Source organism: Neophocaena asiaeorientalis, unplaced genomic scaffold (assembly GCF_003031525.2).
Source record: "Neophocaena asiaeorientalis asiaeorientalis breed wild unplaced genomic scaffold, Neophocaena_asiaeorientalis_V1.1 scaffold4, whole genome shotgun sequence".
Taxonomy (NCBI): domain Eukaryota; kingdom Metazoa; phylum Chordata; class Mammalia; order Artiodactyla; family Phocoenidae; genus Neophocaena; species Neophocaena asiaeorientalis.
The window spans coordinates 1,725,321-1,746,407 of NW_020173682.1; the positions used below are offsets into that span (position 1 = coordinate 1,725,321).

General features: G+C 37.0%; 1 protein-coding gene across 2 annotated transcripts in view; it reads right to left on the reverse strand.

The window, feature by feature from the left end:
* The window catches only part of CUBN (cubilin), a 269,991-nt gene that overhangs the window by 87,255 nt on the left and 161,649 nt on the right, over positions 1 to 21,087 (reverse strand). For both annotated transcript variants that reach the window (XM_024750090.1, XM_024750089.1), the window contains exons 38-42: positions 14,761 to 14,966; positions 13,292 to 13,476; positions 11,471 to 11,663; positions 5,354 to 5,551; positions 2,133 to 2,279 (exon numbers count right to left, since the gene is read on the reverse strand). In XM_024750090.1, coding sequence (XP_024605858.1) covers positions 2,133 to 2,279; positions 5,354 to 5,551; positions 11,471 to 11,663; positions 13,292 to 13,476; positions 14,761 to 14,966 — 929 coding nt within the window. The remainder of the gene's footprint in view (positions 1 to 2,132; positions 2,280 to 5,353; positions 5,552 to 11,470; positions 11,664 to 13,291; positions 13,477 to 14,760; positions 14,967 to 21,087) is intronic.

Consider the following 21,087-nt stretch of genomic DNA (forward strand, 5'->3'; position numbering starts at 1 on the left):
ATAATTAATATGTGAGGTGGTGATAAGTTCTACAAAGAAAGATGAACGGGGAGAGGGAAAATGAACTATACTGCCTGAGGCAGTTAGCGAAGGCCATGTTACTGCAGTCATATCCGAGCAGAGACCTGATTGAAATGGGGGATCGCATCCTAAGTGAAGTAAGTCAGACAGAGAAAGACAAATCCCATTTATCATGTTCATGTGGAATCTCAAATACGCCACAAATGAACCTGCCTATGGAACAGAAACAGACTCACAAAGAGAACAAACCTATGGTTACCATAAGGGGAAAGGCGGGGGGGATACAACAAGGTCCTTCTGTATAACACTGGGAACTATATTCAATGTCCTGTGATAAACCATAATGGAAAAGAATATGAAAAAGAGTGTATGTCTACGTATAACTGAGTCACTTTGCTGTACAGCAGAAATTAACACAATACTGTAAATCAACTATACTTCCATAAAATCAATTAAAAAAAGAAAAAGAGAGACGGGGAATCAAGACATAAGACTGTTTGAGAGAAGAGCACTGCAGTCCAGAAAACAGCTGGCGTGAAGGCTGCTGTGTTAGTGGGTGCATCACAGAAGTCAGAATGCATGAGGCCAAATGAGAGACCAAAATGGTTAGCCTGGTAGGTCGTGCAGGACACTGCAAGGGCTTATTCTGAGTAAGAAGAGGAACACATTGAAGCGTTTCGAGCATCAGAATGGCATGATTTGACTTAACATTTTAAAGACTCACTCTGTCTGCAATACTTGAACTCTAAGGAAGGGCAGGGCAAAGCAGAAGCAAGAGGTCCAGGACGGGGGTGGCTTCCTGAGTCCAAGGAGGGTTGACAGATGCCTGGACTAGGGTGGCAGAGCAGTAGAAATGGGGAGAAGTGGTTGGACTCTGGATATACTGCAAGGGTGGGACCATTGTGGTTTGTTGATGAATGGGATTGATGGAGCCAGAAAAGAAGAATCAACGGTGATGCAAGCTTCCTGGCTTAAATAGCTGGAAGAATGTACTTTCCACTTCCTAAAATCGAGAAGAATGTGGAATGAACAAGTCTGGGGCTGGGGGAGGTAATAAATGGTGGGAGGCAAGAGTTAGTTTCCCACATGTTAACTCACACAGCGTGAGCTGTCACGCACATGTCCACGAGCCACGTGACAGAGAGGGAGAAGTTCGAGCTGAGAAGACAGCGATGCAGTAGACGCTTATTTGCCAGCTGTCAGGGACCGACCAGAGCATCAGTGAGTGAGGGCAGGGAGCTCACACGGCCCGTTAAAACGCAGAGGTGGAAATTTACCTTAGGTCTGTCTAATTCCCAAGCCCATTCTCCTAAACCACTCTGCAGCTGTCCCCTCCTTGACTGTGAGGACGACCGTTTATCTTCAATTGGTCCCTACTCTATAAAAGGCATACATAATCCTGGAGAAAACATTCGTTTTTCATGTCTAGATTGATAATCTACTTTAAAATTAGGTTTTTCAGTTAAAAATATGAGACTTTAGAAATGTCACATTCTGTGGGCTACTTTTTGACTTTAATCCAGTGTGGGTTGAAAATGATTGTTTGGACTTCACATATTGTCAAGTTTTGAAAGTCTCGATCATACTCCACACGACAGCCTGCCACACATGATGTCCATTGTCAGACTCACCAAATCCATATTTCAAGAGCAAACAAACTCTTACTGCCAACCTTTAAATGAATCATTTCAACCAAGGGGTTTATGACAATACCTCCTACATTACCTTGGTTATTTCTTAGGTTGAAGATAACTCTGACTTACTGCTTCTTTGATGTGTTATGGGTATGTACTGTCTTCTGGTTCCAGCCATCCTCTAGGCTGAAATTTTGTTTTAAACATCTTTCTCTTGTGCCTACCGTGGAGGGAAGATGCCCTGCCCAAAGAACTGAAGATGGGGGACCATTCACAAATGTGGCCAGTTTCTTTCTTTCTTTTTTTTTTTTTAAGACTTAATAACCTGACATCAGCATAACCCCCAGAGGCTGGGCAGAGACCTGTGCGCTCTGACTTAGAACCTGTGTCCTGGCATTGAAACATGAGCAGCGTGTGTTAGGGAGAGAGCAAGAGGAAGATGAGATGAAATGAATTAGAACCATGAGAACATATTACTCTTGTGAAACGATGCATTAAAGCCCGCCCTGGTTACACTGAAGTCCGAGGTGAAGTGGATCACCATGTGCTCTCCAGTAGACCGGATGGGCCCAGGGATGTCTCTGCCACAGAGAACTGCTAGCTCCTGGGCCATGCTGTTGTCTCCTACGACCAAAGAGAGGAAATGTCAGTGTGAAAATATGACGTCTTAAGAGTCTCCTCCACAACTTATTTACAAAACAGAAATAGAGTCACAGATATAGAAAACAAACTTATGGTTACCAGGGAGGAACGGGGTTGCAGAGGGATAAACTGGGAGATTGGGCTGGACATAGACACACTACTCTATATAAAGTAGATACCTAATAAGGACCTACTGTATAGCACAGGGAACTCTGTTCAACACTCTGTAATGACCTATATGGAAAAGAATCTAAAAAAGAGTGGATACAGGCATACATATAACTGATGCACTTTGCTGGACACCTGAAACCAACACAACACTGTAAATCAACTAAACTCCAATAAAACTTTTTAAAAAAGAGTATCCTCCACCATCATTGCAACCCAGCCAAAGTGCCTCACACATTATTCTCAAAACACCCCCATTCCTAGGAGGCAGCAGGATTACCAAATAAGGGACATTCCAGGGGTTACATCATTGTGGCTCCAGTTTGTAACGGTGCCACCTGTCTTTTTCTTTAACCTTTTCAATGACAACTTCTTTGCCAGTTCCCACTGCCTTTCCAAAAACTGGCTGACAGTTCTTCCTGGAACGAAAACTCAAAATGAGAGGACGTGAGACTGGGAAGTAGCTGAGGACCGATGCTGATATGTGCAGTAGATTCTGATCTAAACTATTCTGACTGCTGAAGGTCAAGTATCTAAAAAAAAAAAAAGGTTTGATTCTTCAGCCCCAGATCCGATGCTAATGTTATAAGGTCATTTGCCCCGAAATCTGCCTTCACCTTCAGAGGGGTTTTCTTTTTTCTTTTCATTATTTTGTTGTTCATTGTTTGTTTTGCCATTATAAGAACACACTTCTCTCCACGTGTGGAGGATGAAAAAAGATAGTGCCGGCAAATGTGCACCTCCAGAGACATCAATGAGAGCTGGGTAACCCCCAAGCCCCTTTTTCCTTTGGCTTTTCTCTTGATTATAAATTTTGATCAGAACAACTGTCTCAGTCAAAGCCTGAATGGAGCAAGGACTTAGATTCCTTGGCTGGGAAAATATGTTGTTTTTTCCCTAAGGCAGAGAATTAATTAATTTGAAACTTAAAAAAAGACAAAAATAGAATATGAGACATGAGGAAATTTGTCCTTTCACTCAACTAGCAAAATGATTCTTTTTTGACATTGGCCACAACCTAAAATTTACTCATTATTAACTAGTGTAGAAAACAAGTTATCAAATGTAGTAGCACAGCTATAAATACATGATGCTTGGAAAGGCATTCTTTACAGGGGTTCTGATCTCTGGAAACTTCTGCATTTTTTATCATTCAAAAATTTATCTGTGACTCCTTTTGCATTCTTATCTTCATTATGCTATTTTGCTACACATTTCATCCCAAATCTGTTGACTTATTCTCTAAGTAACTGCATCACAAAGCTTTGAAGCTTATTATATGTTGTTACTTCTTTCACATGTGTATATTTTATCTCTCAGTGAGACTGAGTTGGGTCTACTGATTTTCGTTTCTTTCCTAAAGAAAGAAAAAAAAGAGGAAAGATGATAGTTCTTCTGGGCAATGTGCTGATAGCAGATAGTTGATAGGAAAAAGGGGGAAAGTTATGGTTTACCCTCTGATCACGTTTGAATGACTGACTTGAGTCTTCACTTACTGCCCAGCTCCTACAGAAGGAAAGTAAAGCACCTCTGCCATTTGATTTTTCTACTATACTTAGTGGGGGTCTAGGGTTAAGGGGATAAGGCGGACATGAAAATGCACATTAGCCTCCAGTGGGCCAAAATCAAACACATGCTTTGGTCCAAAAAAAAAAAAAAAAAAGCTCTGAAGCTTTTTTCATCAATCGCCAAAATTTAACAAACTGAGAAGTTCATAGAAAACTCTATGCTTCTCATATCTCTTGGAAAATGAGATCCATAACACTGAACCTGCACTCCTAGTAGCTGCCCTTTGATTCTGTCCTCCAGTTTAACACCTTACTAGATGTCACCTGCTGTCTAGGCAGGCACTGGGGTTGCAATATGTGTCATGCAGGGCAGTGGGTCCCCAGCTTCAGAGACTCTACCACCGGGAGGCAGGGACCCGGGTCAGGTGAAGGGAGCACGTCACATCGGGGGCAAAACTTAAGGAGGTGCCCGAGACCTCAGAAATCAAGATAAAAATATTTCAGTACAATATTTCAAAAATTGAAATTTAATGTAAAATGAACAAAATATTAAAATTTTAAATAAAGATAGGATCTGACTCTGTACTTTGTCCAATCCTGCCTTACTCTCCTCACCCTGATCTTAACCTTAACCGGAGACAGATCTAGGACCCATCCAAGTTTCTAGTTTAGTTGGTCTGGGGTGGGGCATAGAATTTGCATCTCTGACAAGTTCCCAGGTGATGCTGATGCTGCTGGTCTGGGGACCTCACTGTAAGAGACACTGACTGGAGGATATGGCCTCCCTATTCTCCTCTGTTCCATGCAAACCGTGAAGCACAATTCTGTGCGCCTGGCATTGAAGCATTATTTATATCCCTCGCTCATCGCATAGCAATACCACACCTGGGTACAGAGGAAAAGGTGAAAAAATATTAGCCCTTAATTCTACCCATTCTACCCAGAGATTCAGTACACAATAGAAACTTGAATACATTGCAATTTTAAATACTTTTCACACTTGGATCTTAAAGCCATAGGTATAAAATATCAAGATTTATTTCCATAGCCTTTCAACGAGAAAGCAGCACAACCTGGAAACTCATTTTATAATTTCCTACTTAAACCACAGGGAGTGTTTCCTCTTGGGAATGTAATGCTCTCCCTAACATAGCGTGCGGATTATTTTGTTCCAGGCAATTGAACGCTTTCCTAATGTTCTGCAGAAATGGTGGCCAATTCTAGTATCTCATGCTTTCACTGACCATAATACCTGTGCATTTCCATGCAAATGGATGGAAGCAGTAAACAAGTCTGATTATAATTGAATGTAACTAAATGTGTGTCAGGGTTGAAACTTGGTAGTTTTTTGTTTTATCTTGTTTTTTAAACGTTTCTCACCGTCTCTTATCACAAGTTTATCATAGCTGCATGTACTATGAGATTCAATGTCCAGGGAAAGGATGTTGAGTTCCACAGTAGAACCAGGAGCCTGGATAAGCCACATACAGTCAGCGCCATTACTGTAGCTTTCAGGCCAGCCTGGGGAGTAAAGAAAGACTGGAGCATCTCCTGTCTGCAGGAACCCACCACAAGCACCTGCAGAATGAAAAGCAACATCGTTGAAATACCTCTGGCAGAAAAGAAGGTAGCATTTCACTTGAAAGCCACAGTTCTATACTGAAACAACCAATTGAAACAATTTTCTCAAAGAAATTTATACATATTTTATTAGATCCACTGATTCAGACAGCTGTGATTTCCATAATTTTTTGAAGAAAAACACACTGTATTCTACTTTTTTCACCGTAGTTTTACCACTTAACCCAATTATTAACGAGTGCCTATTATTTGTCAAGCACGAAGTAAGTCCATATGGAAGACCCTGTTATTATCGTTACCAAGGTAGAACTTTGTTCATGTCTCCAGTGTGCTTTAATCTTCACCTTTTTTTAGCATAGCTATTCATCATGTAATTTATATTAGGCAGTTTTGAAAAAATTTTCAATTTGGTGAAGGGAAGCATTCAAAAAAGTTTGTGAGCTTATGATAACAACAGCCTTGTTTTGGTTGTTGTTTGCTTTTGAAATAAGTTTTGCTGAGTTATTATTCACTCACCATAAAATTTACCCTTTTACATAGTTCAGTGGTTTTTAGTATATTCACAAAGTTCTGCAATCGTCACTGCTACCTAATCTTAGAGCACATTTTCACCACCCTGAAAGAAACTGGATACTCTTTACCACTGATTCTCTGTTCTCTACTCCACAAGTCTATGGAAACCACTAGCCTACTTTCTGTCTCTGTGGATTTGCCTATTTAAGACATCTTATATAAATATAATCGTACTGTATGTGGCCTCTTGTGACTGGCTTCATTCCCTTAGCGTGATATTCTAAGGATCATCTGTATTCTGGCATATGTATCAATACTTCTTTCATCTTAAGGCTGAATAGTATTCCACTATACGGATATACCACGTTTAGTTTTTCCATTCATCAGCTGTTCGACATTTGGGTTCTTTCCTCTTTTTCACTATTTATGAATAATGTTTCTATGAACATTCATGTGTAAATTTTTGTGTGGACATATGTTTTCAATTTTCTTAGGTATATAACTAGGAGTGGAACTGCTGGATTGTATGGTAACCCTGTGTTTCAATCTTTGAGAAACTGCTAAACTGTTTTCCAAAGTGGCTGTAGGATTTTACATTTCCACCAGCAATGTACAGATTCTCCACATCTTTGTCAATAATTGTTATTGTCTGCCTTACTGATTATAGCCATCCTAGTGTTAAATACATATTTTCTAGTATATCACTTTAATTCATTTGTTATTTATTTAACTGTATATTTTCGAGTTTTTTCTGTGTGGTTGTTCAGAGGATTACAATTAACGTCTTAAGTAAAGACAATGTAGTTTGGATTAATATTAACTTAATTTTAATAGTATACAAAACTTGGCTATAATATAACTCCATTCCCACCCACCCCCATCTTTTATGCTATTATTGTCATAAAATTATATATTTAAACATTATAAGACCATCAGCATAGTTTATTATTATTGCCTTATGCAGCTATCTTTAATCAGATAGCAGAAGAAAAGAGCTACAGATGAAAATACATTTATACTGCCTTTATATTTATATATGTAGCTGTCTTCACTACCTACTGTCTAGCAGTAAAGACATGCTAGGGTCATTTCATTTCATTCTGAAAGCCCCCCTTTAGCATTTCCTGTAGCATAGGTCTGCTTGCAATGAATTCTTTCAGTTTTCATTTATCTGGGAATGTTTTAATTTCTACTTAGTTTGGAGGATACATTTTCTGGCTATAGAATTCTTGATTAACAGTTTTTTTACTTCAGCACATTGACTATGTCATCCCACTGCTCTGACCTTCATGGTTTCTGATGAGAAACGAGATGCTAACCCTGTTGAGTATTGTTTTTACAAGATAAGTGATTTTCTCTTCGTGCTTTCAAGATAACCCCTTTTCTTTAGCTTTGATAGTTTGACAGCAGTATGTCTAGGTACAGATCTCACTGAGTTTATCCTACCTGGAATTTTGGGGATTCTTGGATGTGTAGATTAATATTTTTCATCAAATTTGGGATGTGTACAGACATTGTTTCTTCAAGTATTCTTTTTTCCCCTTCCCTCTTTCTTTACCTGGGACTCTCATTATGCGTACATATGTTGGTATAAATGATAGTTTCTGAAGCTCTGTATAATTTTCTTCTTTCTTTTCCTCAACAGGATAATCCTAAAGGACCTACATTCAAACTCAGGGATTCTTTCTTCTGCCTGCTCAGATCTGTCATTGAGCCCACCCAGTGAATTTCAACTCCAAAATTTCTAGTTGGTTGCTTTTTCTTTCAAAAATATCTATCACTTTATTGATATCCTCTATTTGGTGAGACATCATTCCCATACTCTTCTTTAAATCTTTACACATGATTTCTTTTAGTTCTTTAACATATTGACAATAGCTTATTTAAAGTCTTTGTTAAGTACGTCTGACATTTTGGCTTTCTCCAAGACAGTTTCTATGGATTGCTTATATTCCTCTGCATAGGCCATACTTTCCTATTTCTTCATGTGTCTCATAATTTTTTGTTGAAAACCAGACATTTTAAACAATGTAATGTGGCAACCCAACTCTGGAAATCAACCCCTCCCCCAAAGTTTGCTGTCACTGCTCTTTGTTCAGTGGCTTTTGTGTACTAATTCTGTAACGTCTGTGTTAATTGTTGTGTGTAACCATTGAAAGTCTGTGTTCAGGTTAGTGATCAACAACTGATTAAATAGAGATTCCTTTTAAATGTCTTGAACCAATAATTCTCTCACTTTTCTGAGTGACTGTGTGTGTGTGTGTGTATTGGGATACGCCTATATGACTCTAGAAGACAGTTTATAACTCTGCCCTAGAATTCACTTTCTGCTTTCACAGTTTATAACTCTGCCCTAGAATTCACTTTCTGCTTTCACAGTTTATAACTCTGCCCTAGAATTCACTTTCTGCTTTCACCTCAAGATCCTACAGAGGTGAGAGACTGGGGCCTTCTCGAGTCTCATGTTGGGCATGTTTATAGCCCCGCACATGAGTGGAGCCTTCTATGTTCCCAGAAATATGTCAAAACTTTTCAAAGTCCCCTATGGATATATCACTCCCCAGTTTTTCTTTTTACATTTTTGGTCAGCCTCTTATTAGCTGTAACTGGAATCACTGCCACATGCAGTTGTGATGTTAAGTAACTTGCCACTGACGATTTCTAAAAAACACCCCAGAGACAGGGCTTTTGCGCAGAGCACACTGAGTCAGGTCAGATGAAGACGAGTCCTGAGAATGGAGCTTTTCTAGGAAGCTGCCAGACAGGTTAAATAATAGCAATTCCTTAGGGATAGGATTATTTCTGGAGTTCCAGATCTACTCCACCCCTTCCAGTGGCTGTTAGGCCGCTGGTTTTCATGGCTAACGTGGTTGTGAGGCTATTGTGAGGTTACTGCAAAGCTAGGACAGGGAGAGAGATGGGAATAGGGAAAATTAAGATGCCAGAAAGTTGTCTACTGTCACTCAGACTGAACCATTTTTCTTGAATAAACACTCTTTAGATCATTGCAATTTTTAATTAATTTCCAGAGTTCTCAAAAGTTGATTTAAAAGTTTTTTGCCAGTGTTCTCATTGTTTTTCTGCAAGAATAGATTTTCAGAGGCCTTTACTCCACCATTCCAGAAGTTTATGACTCTTCTACATGTTTGAATCTTGCTAGGGCCACCAAGAAATGAATGTAAAATTTATAGGACTAGGTCCTAATTACTTTATCCTATTACTATATAGGCTGTACAAGTTTAAAAATAAAATAAAGTAAAAGCAATTTCAAAGTATAAGATCCGAATATTATCCAGTATCTTCAAATGTTAAGATTTTCCTTTACATAAAATATTTCTTATCTTGAATTTATAAAAAGCAGTTATCATACTAACTATAAGCTGTTAGTGCTGTTTGTCAAATATTCCATTTTTCCTCACTTCCAAACATACGGTGAAATTGCATTTCCTAATACTTCTGTGGTTGGGTGAGGCCATTTGACCAGTTCTGGTTTATGAATCATAAGCAAAATGACATGTATCACTTTTAAGCTGAACACTTTAAGACTGAGGCATGCCAGGGCTCTCTCTCCTCTTGCCATGATCACAGGTAACGTCCCAAACAATGTCAGATCCAACACCCAGTTAACCCAAGAGGGCAACATGAACAAGTAAGAAGTCTTGTGTTTCTCAGCTATTCAGAGTTTGGAATTATTTGTTACTGCAGCATAACCAAATATGTCCTGACTGATAAGCTAATATTTTCCAACTTGCCATATTTAATTTCCTTCACATGACCCTAGTCCACATTAGGCTCATTTTCCTCTGACTGCTTTTTGCTTTGTCATTTAATCATTTAGTTACTATATCATTATTTAACTGAGTGCTTTATCTTTGCCAATTACTTTTGAACTCTTGGAGAGTAGAGATTATATCTTGGTTTCCTTTCTTAGTTGGTATACACTTACCTCAGCATGTCTATAATAAACCCTCTATAAATATTGGTTGAATTAAATTTTATGTATGTTCGCATAAGGAATGCTAATGTTACAGTGTTTAATATATTAATACAATTTAAAACAGTAAGCTTTTTTTTCACTTTAATGGAAGCGTCAGAATGTGCTATGATCATGAGATAACCATTTACACCAACTAGGTAACTAGTAAACTATAAAATTTTCTTATTCTTTTATTTTTTCCTTTGCTTGTTTTTCATTAAGAGAAATGAGATTTATGATACTATACCATATTCACTCATCCACTTCAATCACATAGTTATGGAATATATGTATGAGAAGAGAACTTTTTTTTTGAGTACTACAATATACTTATTGATATAATGTTTTGCATGAGTGATTTCTTCTGTAACTTGAGATTGGTGGACATAAAAGAAGCTTAACTCAAGTTTACTTATGAGAGCTATCCAGTCTTAAATGGATAGCTCTAAATTACATTTGGCAATCTTGCTGATGGCTCTTTGCTCTTAGATAAATAGATTAATGTTTTAAGGAAGAGTTTCATAGTCAATGCTATGAAAGCACCTTGCAAGAGAGGTGAAAATAACATCTTAGGACAGAATGCTAAGAGGCATTAAATAATATGTAAGTATGAATTACACCTTCAACTGTGATCTCTGTTGGTACAAATTCCCAAGAAGCTAGAAGCAAACAGACTCTCATCTTTTAGGGTCTGTTTAGTCTTAGAACAAGTTCAAAGTCTGAGTACTCTTCAATGAGATCCAATGATAATATGTCCCAATCAAATATTTCAAGGAGTGAGAATATGCCATAAGAAATATCTGCTGAATTTATTCTACGTCAACCCTCAAATTCACAAGAGCCATTCAAAAGTGTTTAAACAAATTTTCAAAAGAAAAGCGCAGTCTCCCAAAACACAGCTTACTGAGGGAATTTTAAATGTCTTAAAAATAGTAAAATGAAAGCCTAAAATTTAGGCCAACTTTACCTTGAAACATGAGGGTTTACAACCGGCTAAGGACACACTGAAGCATTTCTGAAGGCACACTTAAAAGGTAACATAGAGGTAAAACAGTTACTTGCATTAGTTGATCCTAGTGTGTGTGTGTGTGTGTATGTGTGAGAGAGAGTATGGTATTTGCAAACCAAACTTTCAGAGATCTCTAAAGCGATTTCTAGAAATTGTAAGTAGAATATCTTATGGACATCAAACCCTTAACTATTATGGAAAATATAATGGGAAACCAGCATTTTTTTTTGAAATAAACATCTAATCTCTAAGTATTTATGAAATTCAAAGGACACCTGAACATATGGAGGAAGGGTTTTGAGACTGTAATTACTCTTCTTACTCACTTGTGCATTTGGCCCTTATTAGTGGGAACCTTTGAAATACTAGTCTGCACGTATCAGCCCCTAAAAAGAATTTCATTTATTACCAAACACACCTGTAGCAATGGTAGGTAAAGGTCCAACAGAGGCATTCATTGCAAACCACTCCAAAAGGAATCCTTTCCCTGAGATTGAAGAGTCAGAAGAAAATTGAAATGTCAAAGAACTTCTAGTGGAGCTCAAAGAGCCAGTCTGGGTACCACAATAGGTTCCAATCAGGCGGGAATGAATGCCAGCCCCATCATAAACCTGCATGGAAGGGACAGATAATAGAGCACTGAACTCAGGCAATCACCTCCATTTTTCTTCATAAATAGAAAACCACGAAGTATAAACTATGATTGCAAGTAATTAAATGTGTTTTTAAAGTATCTGTATCTTCCCCGCAGAATTATATTAGTAACCATGCTCCACGTGATATAGCTCATTATTCGATTTACAGTAAAACTTATGGGTGGAAAAGTAGGAACAGGATAGTGGCACAACAGTGCCTATGAAATGTGCTTTGGGGCCACAAAAGGGAGGAATTAGGAAGAAAGGGGGAAAGTCACAAGAAAAAGGAAAAGTCTAATGAGAGAAAGTGGCCAGGTATCCTGAAGGAGTTCACATTTCCAAAGAAGTAAAGAAGCAGAATTAACAACAGCAACAGAATCACAGCTTGTGAGGGCTCAGCATACTCAAAGCACGCAAGAAATCTCTTTCATTTGGTTGAAAATGTTAGATTACATAGTTAGAGACATATTTTGTGATAGTTTCCAAACACGTAATCTTGAGCACGTTTATTTTTTTCTTCACATGTGGGTGGATCTCTCCAATTACATTTCATATCCTTCCCTCCATCTTGTAAATAATTTGAACAAGTTCGTTATAAGTGCTATTACATATTTCTCTATTGAAGCTACTATATAAGCTCAGATTTCAAATTAGCTAATAATTATTTCCAACTTACTGAGCATCTATCAAGTACTAGGTTCTATGTGAAGCACTGTGGACCTAAAAGTGAATAAGACAGAATCTCGGCCCTCAAGAATCTGATAGTAAAATAGTGAAACCCTTAGAAGCAGAAAGTAGAATGGTGTTTACCAGGAGATGCGGGGAGCGGGGAACAGGGAGGTGGTCAAAGGGTACAAAGTTTCAGTTATGCAAGATTAATAATTCTGAAGATCTAATGTGAAGATCTAATGTGACAATGTGCTTTAACCCAATATTACCATGTATATACTTGAAATTTGCTAAGAGGGTAAATGTTAAGTATTCTCACCACACCAGAAACAAAGAAAGAAGATGGTAACCATTTGAGGTGATGGATATGTTAATTAGCTTGATTGTGATTATTATTTTACAATGTAAAATTGTAAAATATCATATATCAAAAGACCTAGTTGTACATCTTAAATATATATAATATTTATTTGTCAAATATACCTCAATAAAACTGTATAAAAAATAATCTGATAGTGTTTCTGGAATTGATGCAGTTGCCAATGTCTGGATGGCAATGATCGCCACAATTTTTATATACTTATATTTACTTACTTTAAAATGATTGTTCAAATTTTTAACACTCTAACAGGAGAATAAACAGGGTAATGGGATATAAGATAGAATAAATTCTTAATTAAGACACATACACATGCTTAGATAAAGCCCAACAGAAAGATTACAATAATGCGGAAAAAAAGTTAGTTACAGAATCAAAGATAATAATTATACTGTCAGAATCACCATTGTTCAGGTAACCTGGAAGGGGTATTCGTGATGTAGGGTAGACCATCCCCTACGACTTGTAAATGCTTGAACAGACATTAACTTGGATCTATGGTTGCCAATAGCAAGTCACCAAAATGTATAAACATCAGTTGCTCTTGGAAACTCACCTTTAGTTTGTCATAATAGCAGTTGAGTGTTGCCTCCATGTCCATCTCCAAGATTCTACCATGGATAACCTGAGATTCATTCACATTCACTATCCAATGGTAATTAGAGTTGGGGGGGTAATTTCCGGGCCATAAGGGAGAGGCAATTTTCCCGTGAGTTCCCACAATATTATCATTGCCAAATACTAGGAAGGAAAACAGAGTAGTAAATCAGACCTACTTAGAACAGCTCTTTAGTCAAATGAAAGAAACAAAAGGCAAGGGGTGTTAAAAAGGATGGACTTCTAATTGACTGCAATTTCTTTTTTTTTTTTTTTTTTTTTTTTCAATTTTTTTTTTTTTTTTTGCAATTTCTTTTCTGAACACTGAAAGAAATACTGCTTCCCTTTTGGTTTCTCTGCTATCTATTAATTCTTTGGAGAAGGGTGATATGGTGAATGGAATTCCATCTCCTTAGAAGACCACATGGTGTGAAAACAAGCAATCACGTCCCATGTAAAATTGGGTTCCCAGACCCCAGGGAACTTGGTGACTTGGGAAGGGGTATCACCAGCCCTGTTCTATAATTTTGGTTTACCTATTTTGCTTCATGTTAAGAAAGAACGAAACATGTTTTTTTTTTTTCTTTAACTATGTAAGAGAAACTGACATTTTCAAACAACATATAGAGTAGCTATTAATATTTAACATTTTATCCTATTAGAAGAATATCCTGTTATTACAATATCTGAGCACTTAGGAATATCCTAAAGTAACAGTAAACGTTTCTTGTGTTTTTTTTAATTAATTTTTATTGGAGTCTAGTTAATTTAAAATTTGTGTTAGTTTCTGCTGTACAGCAAAGTGAATCAGTTATACATATACATATATCCACTCTTTTTTAGATTCTTTTCCCATATAGGTCATCATGGAGTCTGGAGTAGAGTTCCCTGTGCTATACAGTAGGTCCTGATTAGTGATCTATTTTATGTATAGTAGCGCATATATGTCAATCCCAATCTCCCAGTTTATCCCTCCCCCCTTCCCCTTTCCTCCTGGTAACCGTAAGTTTGCTTTCTACATCTGTGACTCTATTTCTGTTTCATAAATGGGTTCATTTGTACCAGAGTAAACATTTTTAACTTGAGGAATATAGAGTTTATGGGATCAAATGAAACACATTTGATATAAGTATACCAAACTGAAACGATGATACATTAGAAAACTCTCTATTGCAATATCATGAAAAATGTTTAACTTAAAATTAGGTAGACACTAGAGCTTTAAAAGAATGTTAGAACCACTGAGAATGCTCTCCCTGGCTCTTAATGAGTCATTCATATATAATTTAATTTTTCTAGTATATAAAGTAATTCCACAGAGACATTAAATATAGGGGAATTGTTCTTAATGCATTACTGAAAATATTGCTATCCTTCTAGTTTGTAGGACACATTCTGGAAGCCATCACTAAAACAGAAGCAACTCACTGTTGGTAAATGCAGCCTGGAAGCCCACGCCACTGCCTGAGCCATCGGAGACAAATCTGATCCACAGGATGTGCCCAAGAATGGATGAATAATTGAGAGGGAGGACGTTTCCACAGTATCGTCCCACCAGGCGACCAGTGGCGTTTCCTTCCCGGATCTCCACAAAATCTCTGCTACAGTCTTGAGACTCCTCCACCTGGAAAGTTCTGATTGGAAGAAACAAAATTAGGGATTTAACTGATAAAATAAATTTTGGGATTATCCTGAATCACTTGCTGGGTTGACCTGTTTGGTTTTTAAATTTTTTCTTTAACTTTAATCACAGTGTCTTTTGGCTAACTCAAAACATTTCTTACACTCAAATTAGTTGAAATGGTGATTCAAGAGATAGAAGACAATTAATACACTGCCTTCAGGGAGTTTTCTTTCTGGGGGAAAATTGGGCAACAAGATAGAAAAAAAACAGAATATAGAAGACAGAATATCATGCCATCAGAGTTATTTTGAGGCAGAGGTATCACATGCAATTGTGAAGTTTAGTAATAGCTTGATGGAGAGATTTTTTTTTAAGATGGAAATGTAAGCATAAGCTGGATTTAAGGTGCAAAAATGGTGGGCAGGGAATGCGTGCTAACCAAAGCACACATGCAGAAAGAGTGGGACATATTTAGAAATCTGTGAGAGGTCTCGTTTGGTTAGAATACTGAGTACCTTTAAGAAAACATTAGAAGACATAGCTGGAGCAGTATGATGGGTTAATTTTGGGAGAGCTTAAATGCCAATCAAAGGCATCTGTACTTAATTTCTGTAAAGGTAGAAAAAAACATGGCATTTGCACTAAAACAGGCTAGCGTTCAAGCATGGCATAGTCAACTTCTTTATATTCTGCAATTATGATGACATGGGGGAATGGAGGGTGGGAAATAAGATCTACCTCATGTAATTGTCATTAGTCACATATATAAAGAGTCTGGAACACGTAGATGCTAAATGAATGCCTTTAAAAATTGGCCTCAATGCTTAAAAAACTTGGATATAATCAAGGTAATATGGTGTTGGTGGGAGGGTAGACAAATAGATAAATATAATAGAAGAGATGGTCCAGAGAAGGATCCACAAGTATAAAGTCAATTCGACCCAATTCATGGTGCCAAGTTTGGGCTTCAGAAGAGACTCTGAGGCTGTATTTGGAAATCACCTGTACGCATATGAAAACAGCTGAAAACATGGCTAGATTGGGGGTTTAGAAATGAAAAAGTGGGGAGTGATACATAGAGAGAGAGAGAAGAGATAAGAGCAGAAGCTTAGGGAACACCCATATTTTGAATTCAGTGAAAGGAAGAGGAAGCAATAAACCCAAGAATAGTCTGGAAAGTAGGATAAAAACAAGATCAGTGTCATGTCACAGAAGCCAAGAGAAAATTAAGGAGAGAGTGATGAAGAGTGTCATATGACAGAAAGATCCAGGATTAAGAACAGGTTATAGCAGGGGTCCCCAACCCCCGAGCAGGCAAGCAAATGAAGCTTCATCTGCTGCTCTGAGTCTCTCTGCATCACTCACAGTACCGCCTGAACCATCCCCCCCACCCTCCCACACCAAGTCCATGGAAAAATTGTCTTCCATGAAACCGGTCTCTGGTGCCAAAAAGGTTGGGGACCGTTGGGCTATAGGATTTGGTTACTCAAAGTAAATTAGTAACTTTTAAAGGAGCAGTTTTAGAGGGTCCACTATAGGATTATTTTTCACACATATTAAGGAGTAAATTAGATGATTTTTGGTGATTTCCATAAGATGATGAATTACAATAACAACAAGACAATAACAAGCTTTCTATAACACCCAACAATTAGAATTTATAAATTCTCTATATTTATATTTTTCATGTGCCCATTAACATGCATAAAAATGTATCAATATATAGTTGACAACACACCAAGTCTCAGAAAATATTAAAACTATTAAAAAATATGTTCTCTGACCACTATAGAACAAAATTAGAACAGGGTAATAAAGAGATAACAAAGAGATCCCGCAATTTGGATATGTAAAACAAATTTCTATATAAACCATGTGTTAAACAAGAAATCATAATGGCAATTTAGAATATATCTAGGACTGAATGAGAGTGAACACATTATGTATTCAAACAGGCAGAGTTGAGCAGTAGAAGTGTGCTGGGCCCATAAAACTTAGGGAGTGTAGTCAAAGCATTATTTAGAGGGAAATTTATAGCCTTAAATGTTTATGGTAAAAGAGAACTAATACTAAGAAAAGTGGACTAGATGTCTAATCCCAGAAGTTAGTAAAACAAAAAACAAACATACAAACCGCAAAAAGGAAGTAGAAGAAATAACACAACAACATCTGAAATTAGTGAAACAGAAATGTAGAAAATACTAGAAAAGATTAAGAAACCAAAAGCTATTCTTTTGATAAGACTAACGAAGTATAAACCTCCAATAAGACTGACCAATAACAGAAGAAAGCTTAAGTGAACGACATTACTAATAAGAAAAAGACAAAACAACAGATATACTAGAAATTTTTAAAATTATAATGAAATTTACTAAAAACCTATGCCACTAAATTTGAACTTAGACAATTTTTATAAAAATACAATACTATAACTAGTTGAAGAAAAAATGGAAAAACCTAAAAATACCATTAAATCAAAAAATGTCAGTATTAAAAATTGCCTGCAGACAAAAGGAAACAAATACCTGAGCCCAGATTATTTTATAGAGGAACTCTACCAAAGCTTCAATAAGTCAGTATCCCAATCCTAATCTTGTGTATATTGTAAAAAAAAAAAAAAAAATTGAAAAGAGGGGACAGAGTCCAACTTATTTAATGAATTTAATATAATCGTGGAAGCAAAATCAGTCAAGGGAGGTCAAAGAAAGAAAAAGTTTAAGTCAATCTCACTTAATGCCGATGAAAAATCTTACATGAAATATTAGCTAAATCAATCCATCAATCTGTAAAATATGTAAATCTTAATAAGGTTGGACTCACAATGGTTTAAGATGAAAAGATCTATTACAACAATTCAACACACACACGTACACACAAAGATTTAAAGAGAAAAAAAGATGCAAAAATATATGAAGGGAGAATCAGTGACAATTGCAGTAAAGCATTCGCTAAAACTGAACACCCATTCATCATAAAAACTCTTAGAAAATTAGGAATAGAGGGACATTTTCTCAGCCGGATGAGAACTGCCCACCAAACACCTACAGCAAATATACTTAGAGGTAAACGTTTTTAAACATTTCTTTTAAGTAAGAAACAACACAAGAAAGCTTGCTCATCACTTTGTTGCACAGTGTACTTAAGGGTTCTCCAGGGCAATAAGACAGGGAAAGGGGGAATGGTTGTAAGAATTGGAAAGGAAGTGCTATAAATCAATATTCAAGAGCACTCATTCATTCGTAAATATCTACCGAGCACCTTAACATGTCAGGTCCTTTTGTAGGCACTGAAGATAGAGTAGCAGACAAGAGACAAAATTTTGGGTGATTCTAGAGAATGGAACAGTGGTAGGATAAGATAATATGCAAATTTACAATGCTTGGTGTCAGTCTATTTATCTCTTGCAAAAATAAAATACAGTGTGTGTGTGTGAAAAAACAAAACAAACAAACAAAAAAGGATAATATGCAAAAATTAATAGGGTTTCCTTATACCAGCGAATGAAAATTTACAAGATGTAACTTAGTCAACACTCATTCAACAATATTTGTCTCTCTACTATATTGCCAAACACTGGGACAGGACAATGAAGAAAACAGACAATGTTCCTTCCTTCGGGGAGCTTACATTCTAGAAGGAGAGATAGATAATAAACAAATAAATAGAAATATAATGAGGTAGTGATATGCTCTAGGAGGAAAAAACCAAGTGATTAAGGAGGGTTATTTTAGGTAAGGTGGACAGGGTACATCCATAATTTTTAAATGGGCACCATTTTTAATAGCAACAAAAGATAAGATGCCTAGGAATAAATGTAACATGATATCTATAAGACTTTTATGGAAAAAATACGAAATTTTAGTGAAGGACATAAAAGAAGACTGAATAAATGGAAAGATACTCCAAGTTCAGTATGAAGAGTCAATAAAGATTCTCCCCAAATTAATCTATAAATTCAATGTATTTCCAGTAAAATCAATAAGTATGATTGCATTTATGTAAAATGTAAAACAGAAAGCAATATTATGTAGTGTGTATGGAGACATGTATACATATATTATTGATATATATATAATAAAAGGATATAAACATGCATAGACGTGATACACATAAAATTCAGAATATGGGTCATCTCTGGGATGAGAAGGTAAGGGAATGTGATGCTGCCCTGTAATATTTTATTTATTTAAAATTAATTTTTAAATATAAAAGCAATTTAATTTTTTTTTTAAGTAAATGAAGTGAGTGCAAACAATTCTTTTTTTCAGAAGTAACTGAAAGAAATTTTTGCTGAGAAGAAGAAGGACAAGATAAAGAGAAGAAGAAAGAATGGTCTAGTAGGACTATAGAAAAAAAAACATTGGCAAGGAAAAAAAACATCTCGAGAATAGAAAACTTACTTCCTTGCTGTGTATCTTTCAGTCACTGCTCAACATTACGTGAGCAAGACTTCACATGATGATAAGCACAGCGCCCTCCCCGGGCTCTATCTCAGCTAACAGGTTAGGATGCGTAAGGTACAGGTGACCAGCCTGGAGGTTCCGGGACCTCACTGCTCACTTTGGGATCAACATATCAGGCACACCTCTGAGCCTTCACTGCCGACCAGAGCCCTGGAGCAAACCGGTCAGCTCTGCTCTACCACTGGCTTCTCAAGCCAGATACTAGCACCGGTAGGTCTCTAGCCAGACGGTGAGTCTGTGGCTCTCACAATCCCACCAAGGTGGGTTATTACCCTGCAGATCATCGGGATCTATATTTCAGACTTAGTCTTAGCAGCAAGCTGTGACTGATAACCGAGCACAGAAGAGATCAGGGAAGACCCACATCAGGCTAAACAAACCACACATTTGTCTTACCTCCACTGTCCTCCTTGACAACTTAATGCTTCATGAGACAAAGTTCATAACTACAATCACTTCTGGCAAATAACTGCTCTGAATCCACCCTTAGAATAGCTGCCAAGTTGGGCTCTTAAACTCAGGCTCAGCTTTATTATGATACCATAACGTTATCAATGACGTACAATATGCTAAAATTGTGTTCTTCTGATTTTCAGAAGAAGGAAGAAGGGGTGACCATTCTCCTCAGCAGGCGACTTCTATGAAATTGCCCCTAAATCTTTACTCAAAATGCTGCACGTGGTTTAACAGCATCAGCGTCACCCCAGTGCTTGTTTGAAATGAAGCATCAGGCCCCACCAGCCAACTGAATCGGAATATGAATTTTAACAAGATCCCAGGTGATCAACATGCACAAGAAAGTTTGGTCCAATGGTCTAGAAGATCGCTAAGTGCAAGGTTTTTCTGTTTTTTTGTACCAGACTGGTATAATCCAATGCTAAATGTCACAAAAGACATTTCATCAGAAAGGATGGTAGGATGATACCTGTAAGAATCAAATTAGACTTTTTAAAAAGTTTTATTGTTCTTGGAAGTCTTTCGTTTAGTCCGGTTCATTTTATAAGCAAATCCATCCTCTTTCCAAACACTTTGGCTCAGATCTGCTGGTAAAAATATGATGTGGAACAAAAATAGTACAATCACTGTTTCTCATTATCTCATTTTGATTCTTGAACCTAGATCAATCGCATTTTAAAAGGACTCTGCCAGCATAAAATACATTTTCTGTTAATTCCTTTAAATATCTGTTTTATAAAAAAATGTCTTTGGGGGTTTTATTTCTCCCCCCTCCTTTTGTGTTATACATGCAACCATAATTTCTCCAGCTTTTCTCCCTACTCGATTTCACCGCCATGTCCACAATCCAAACCCTATATTTTAGAACTTGACATATTCCATATGTTTTTCATATGCTTCTCACCCACCCCAGGGGAAGTTTCCAAGCACCCATCTGGATATAGTTTAGACCAGGGCAGAAATAACTCAGAGGCCTGGCCATAAAGCCCTTCTCAGTATCATCTGCATAGAGGGGAGCATCTTGCATTCCACAGATTATACTTTAAAAATAAAACTCAAGCAACGAACACGAAATAATCAAAATTAACTTCTTATGGATGAGAAAGGAAAAAGATGAAGCATTAAGATTTGCTTATGCAATAATCAGGATTTCCTGTCCATTGAAGAGTAAAATGAGTGAAACTGGCTTTTCGTGTTTATCTTCCACCCTCT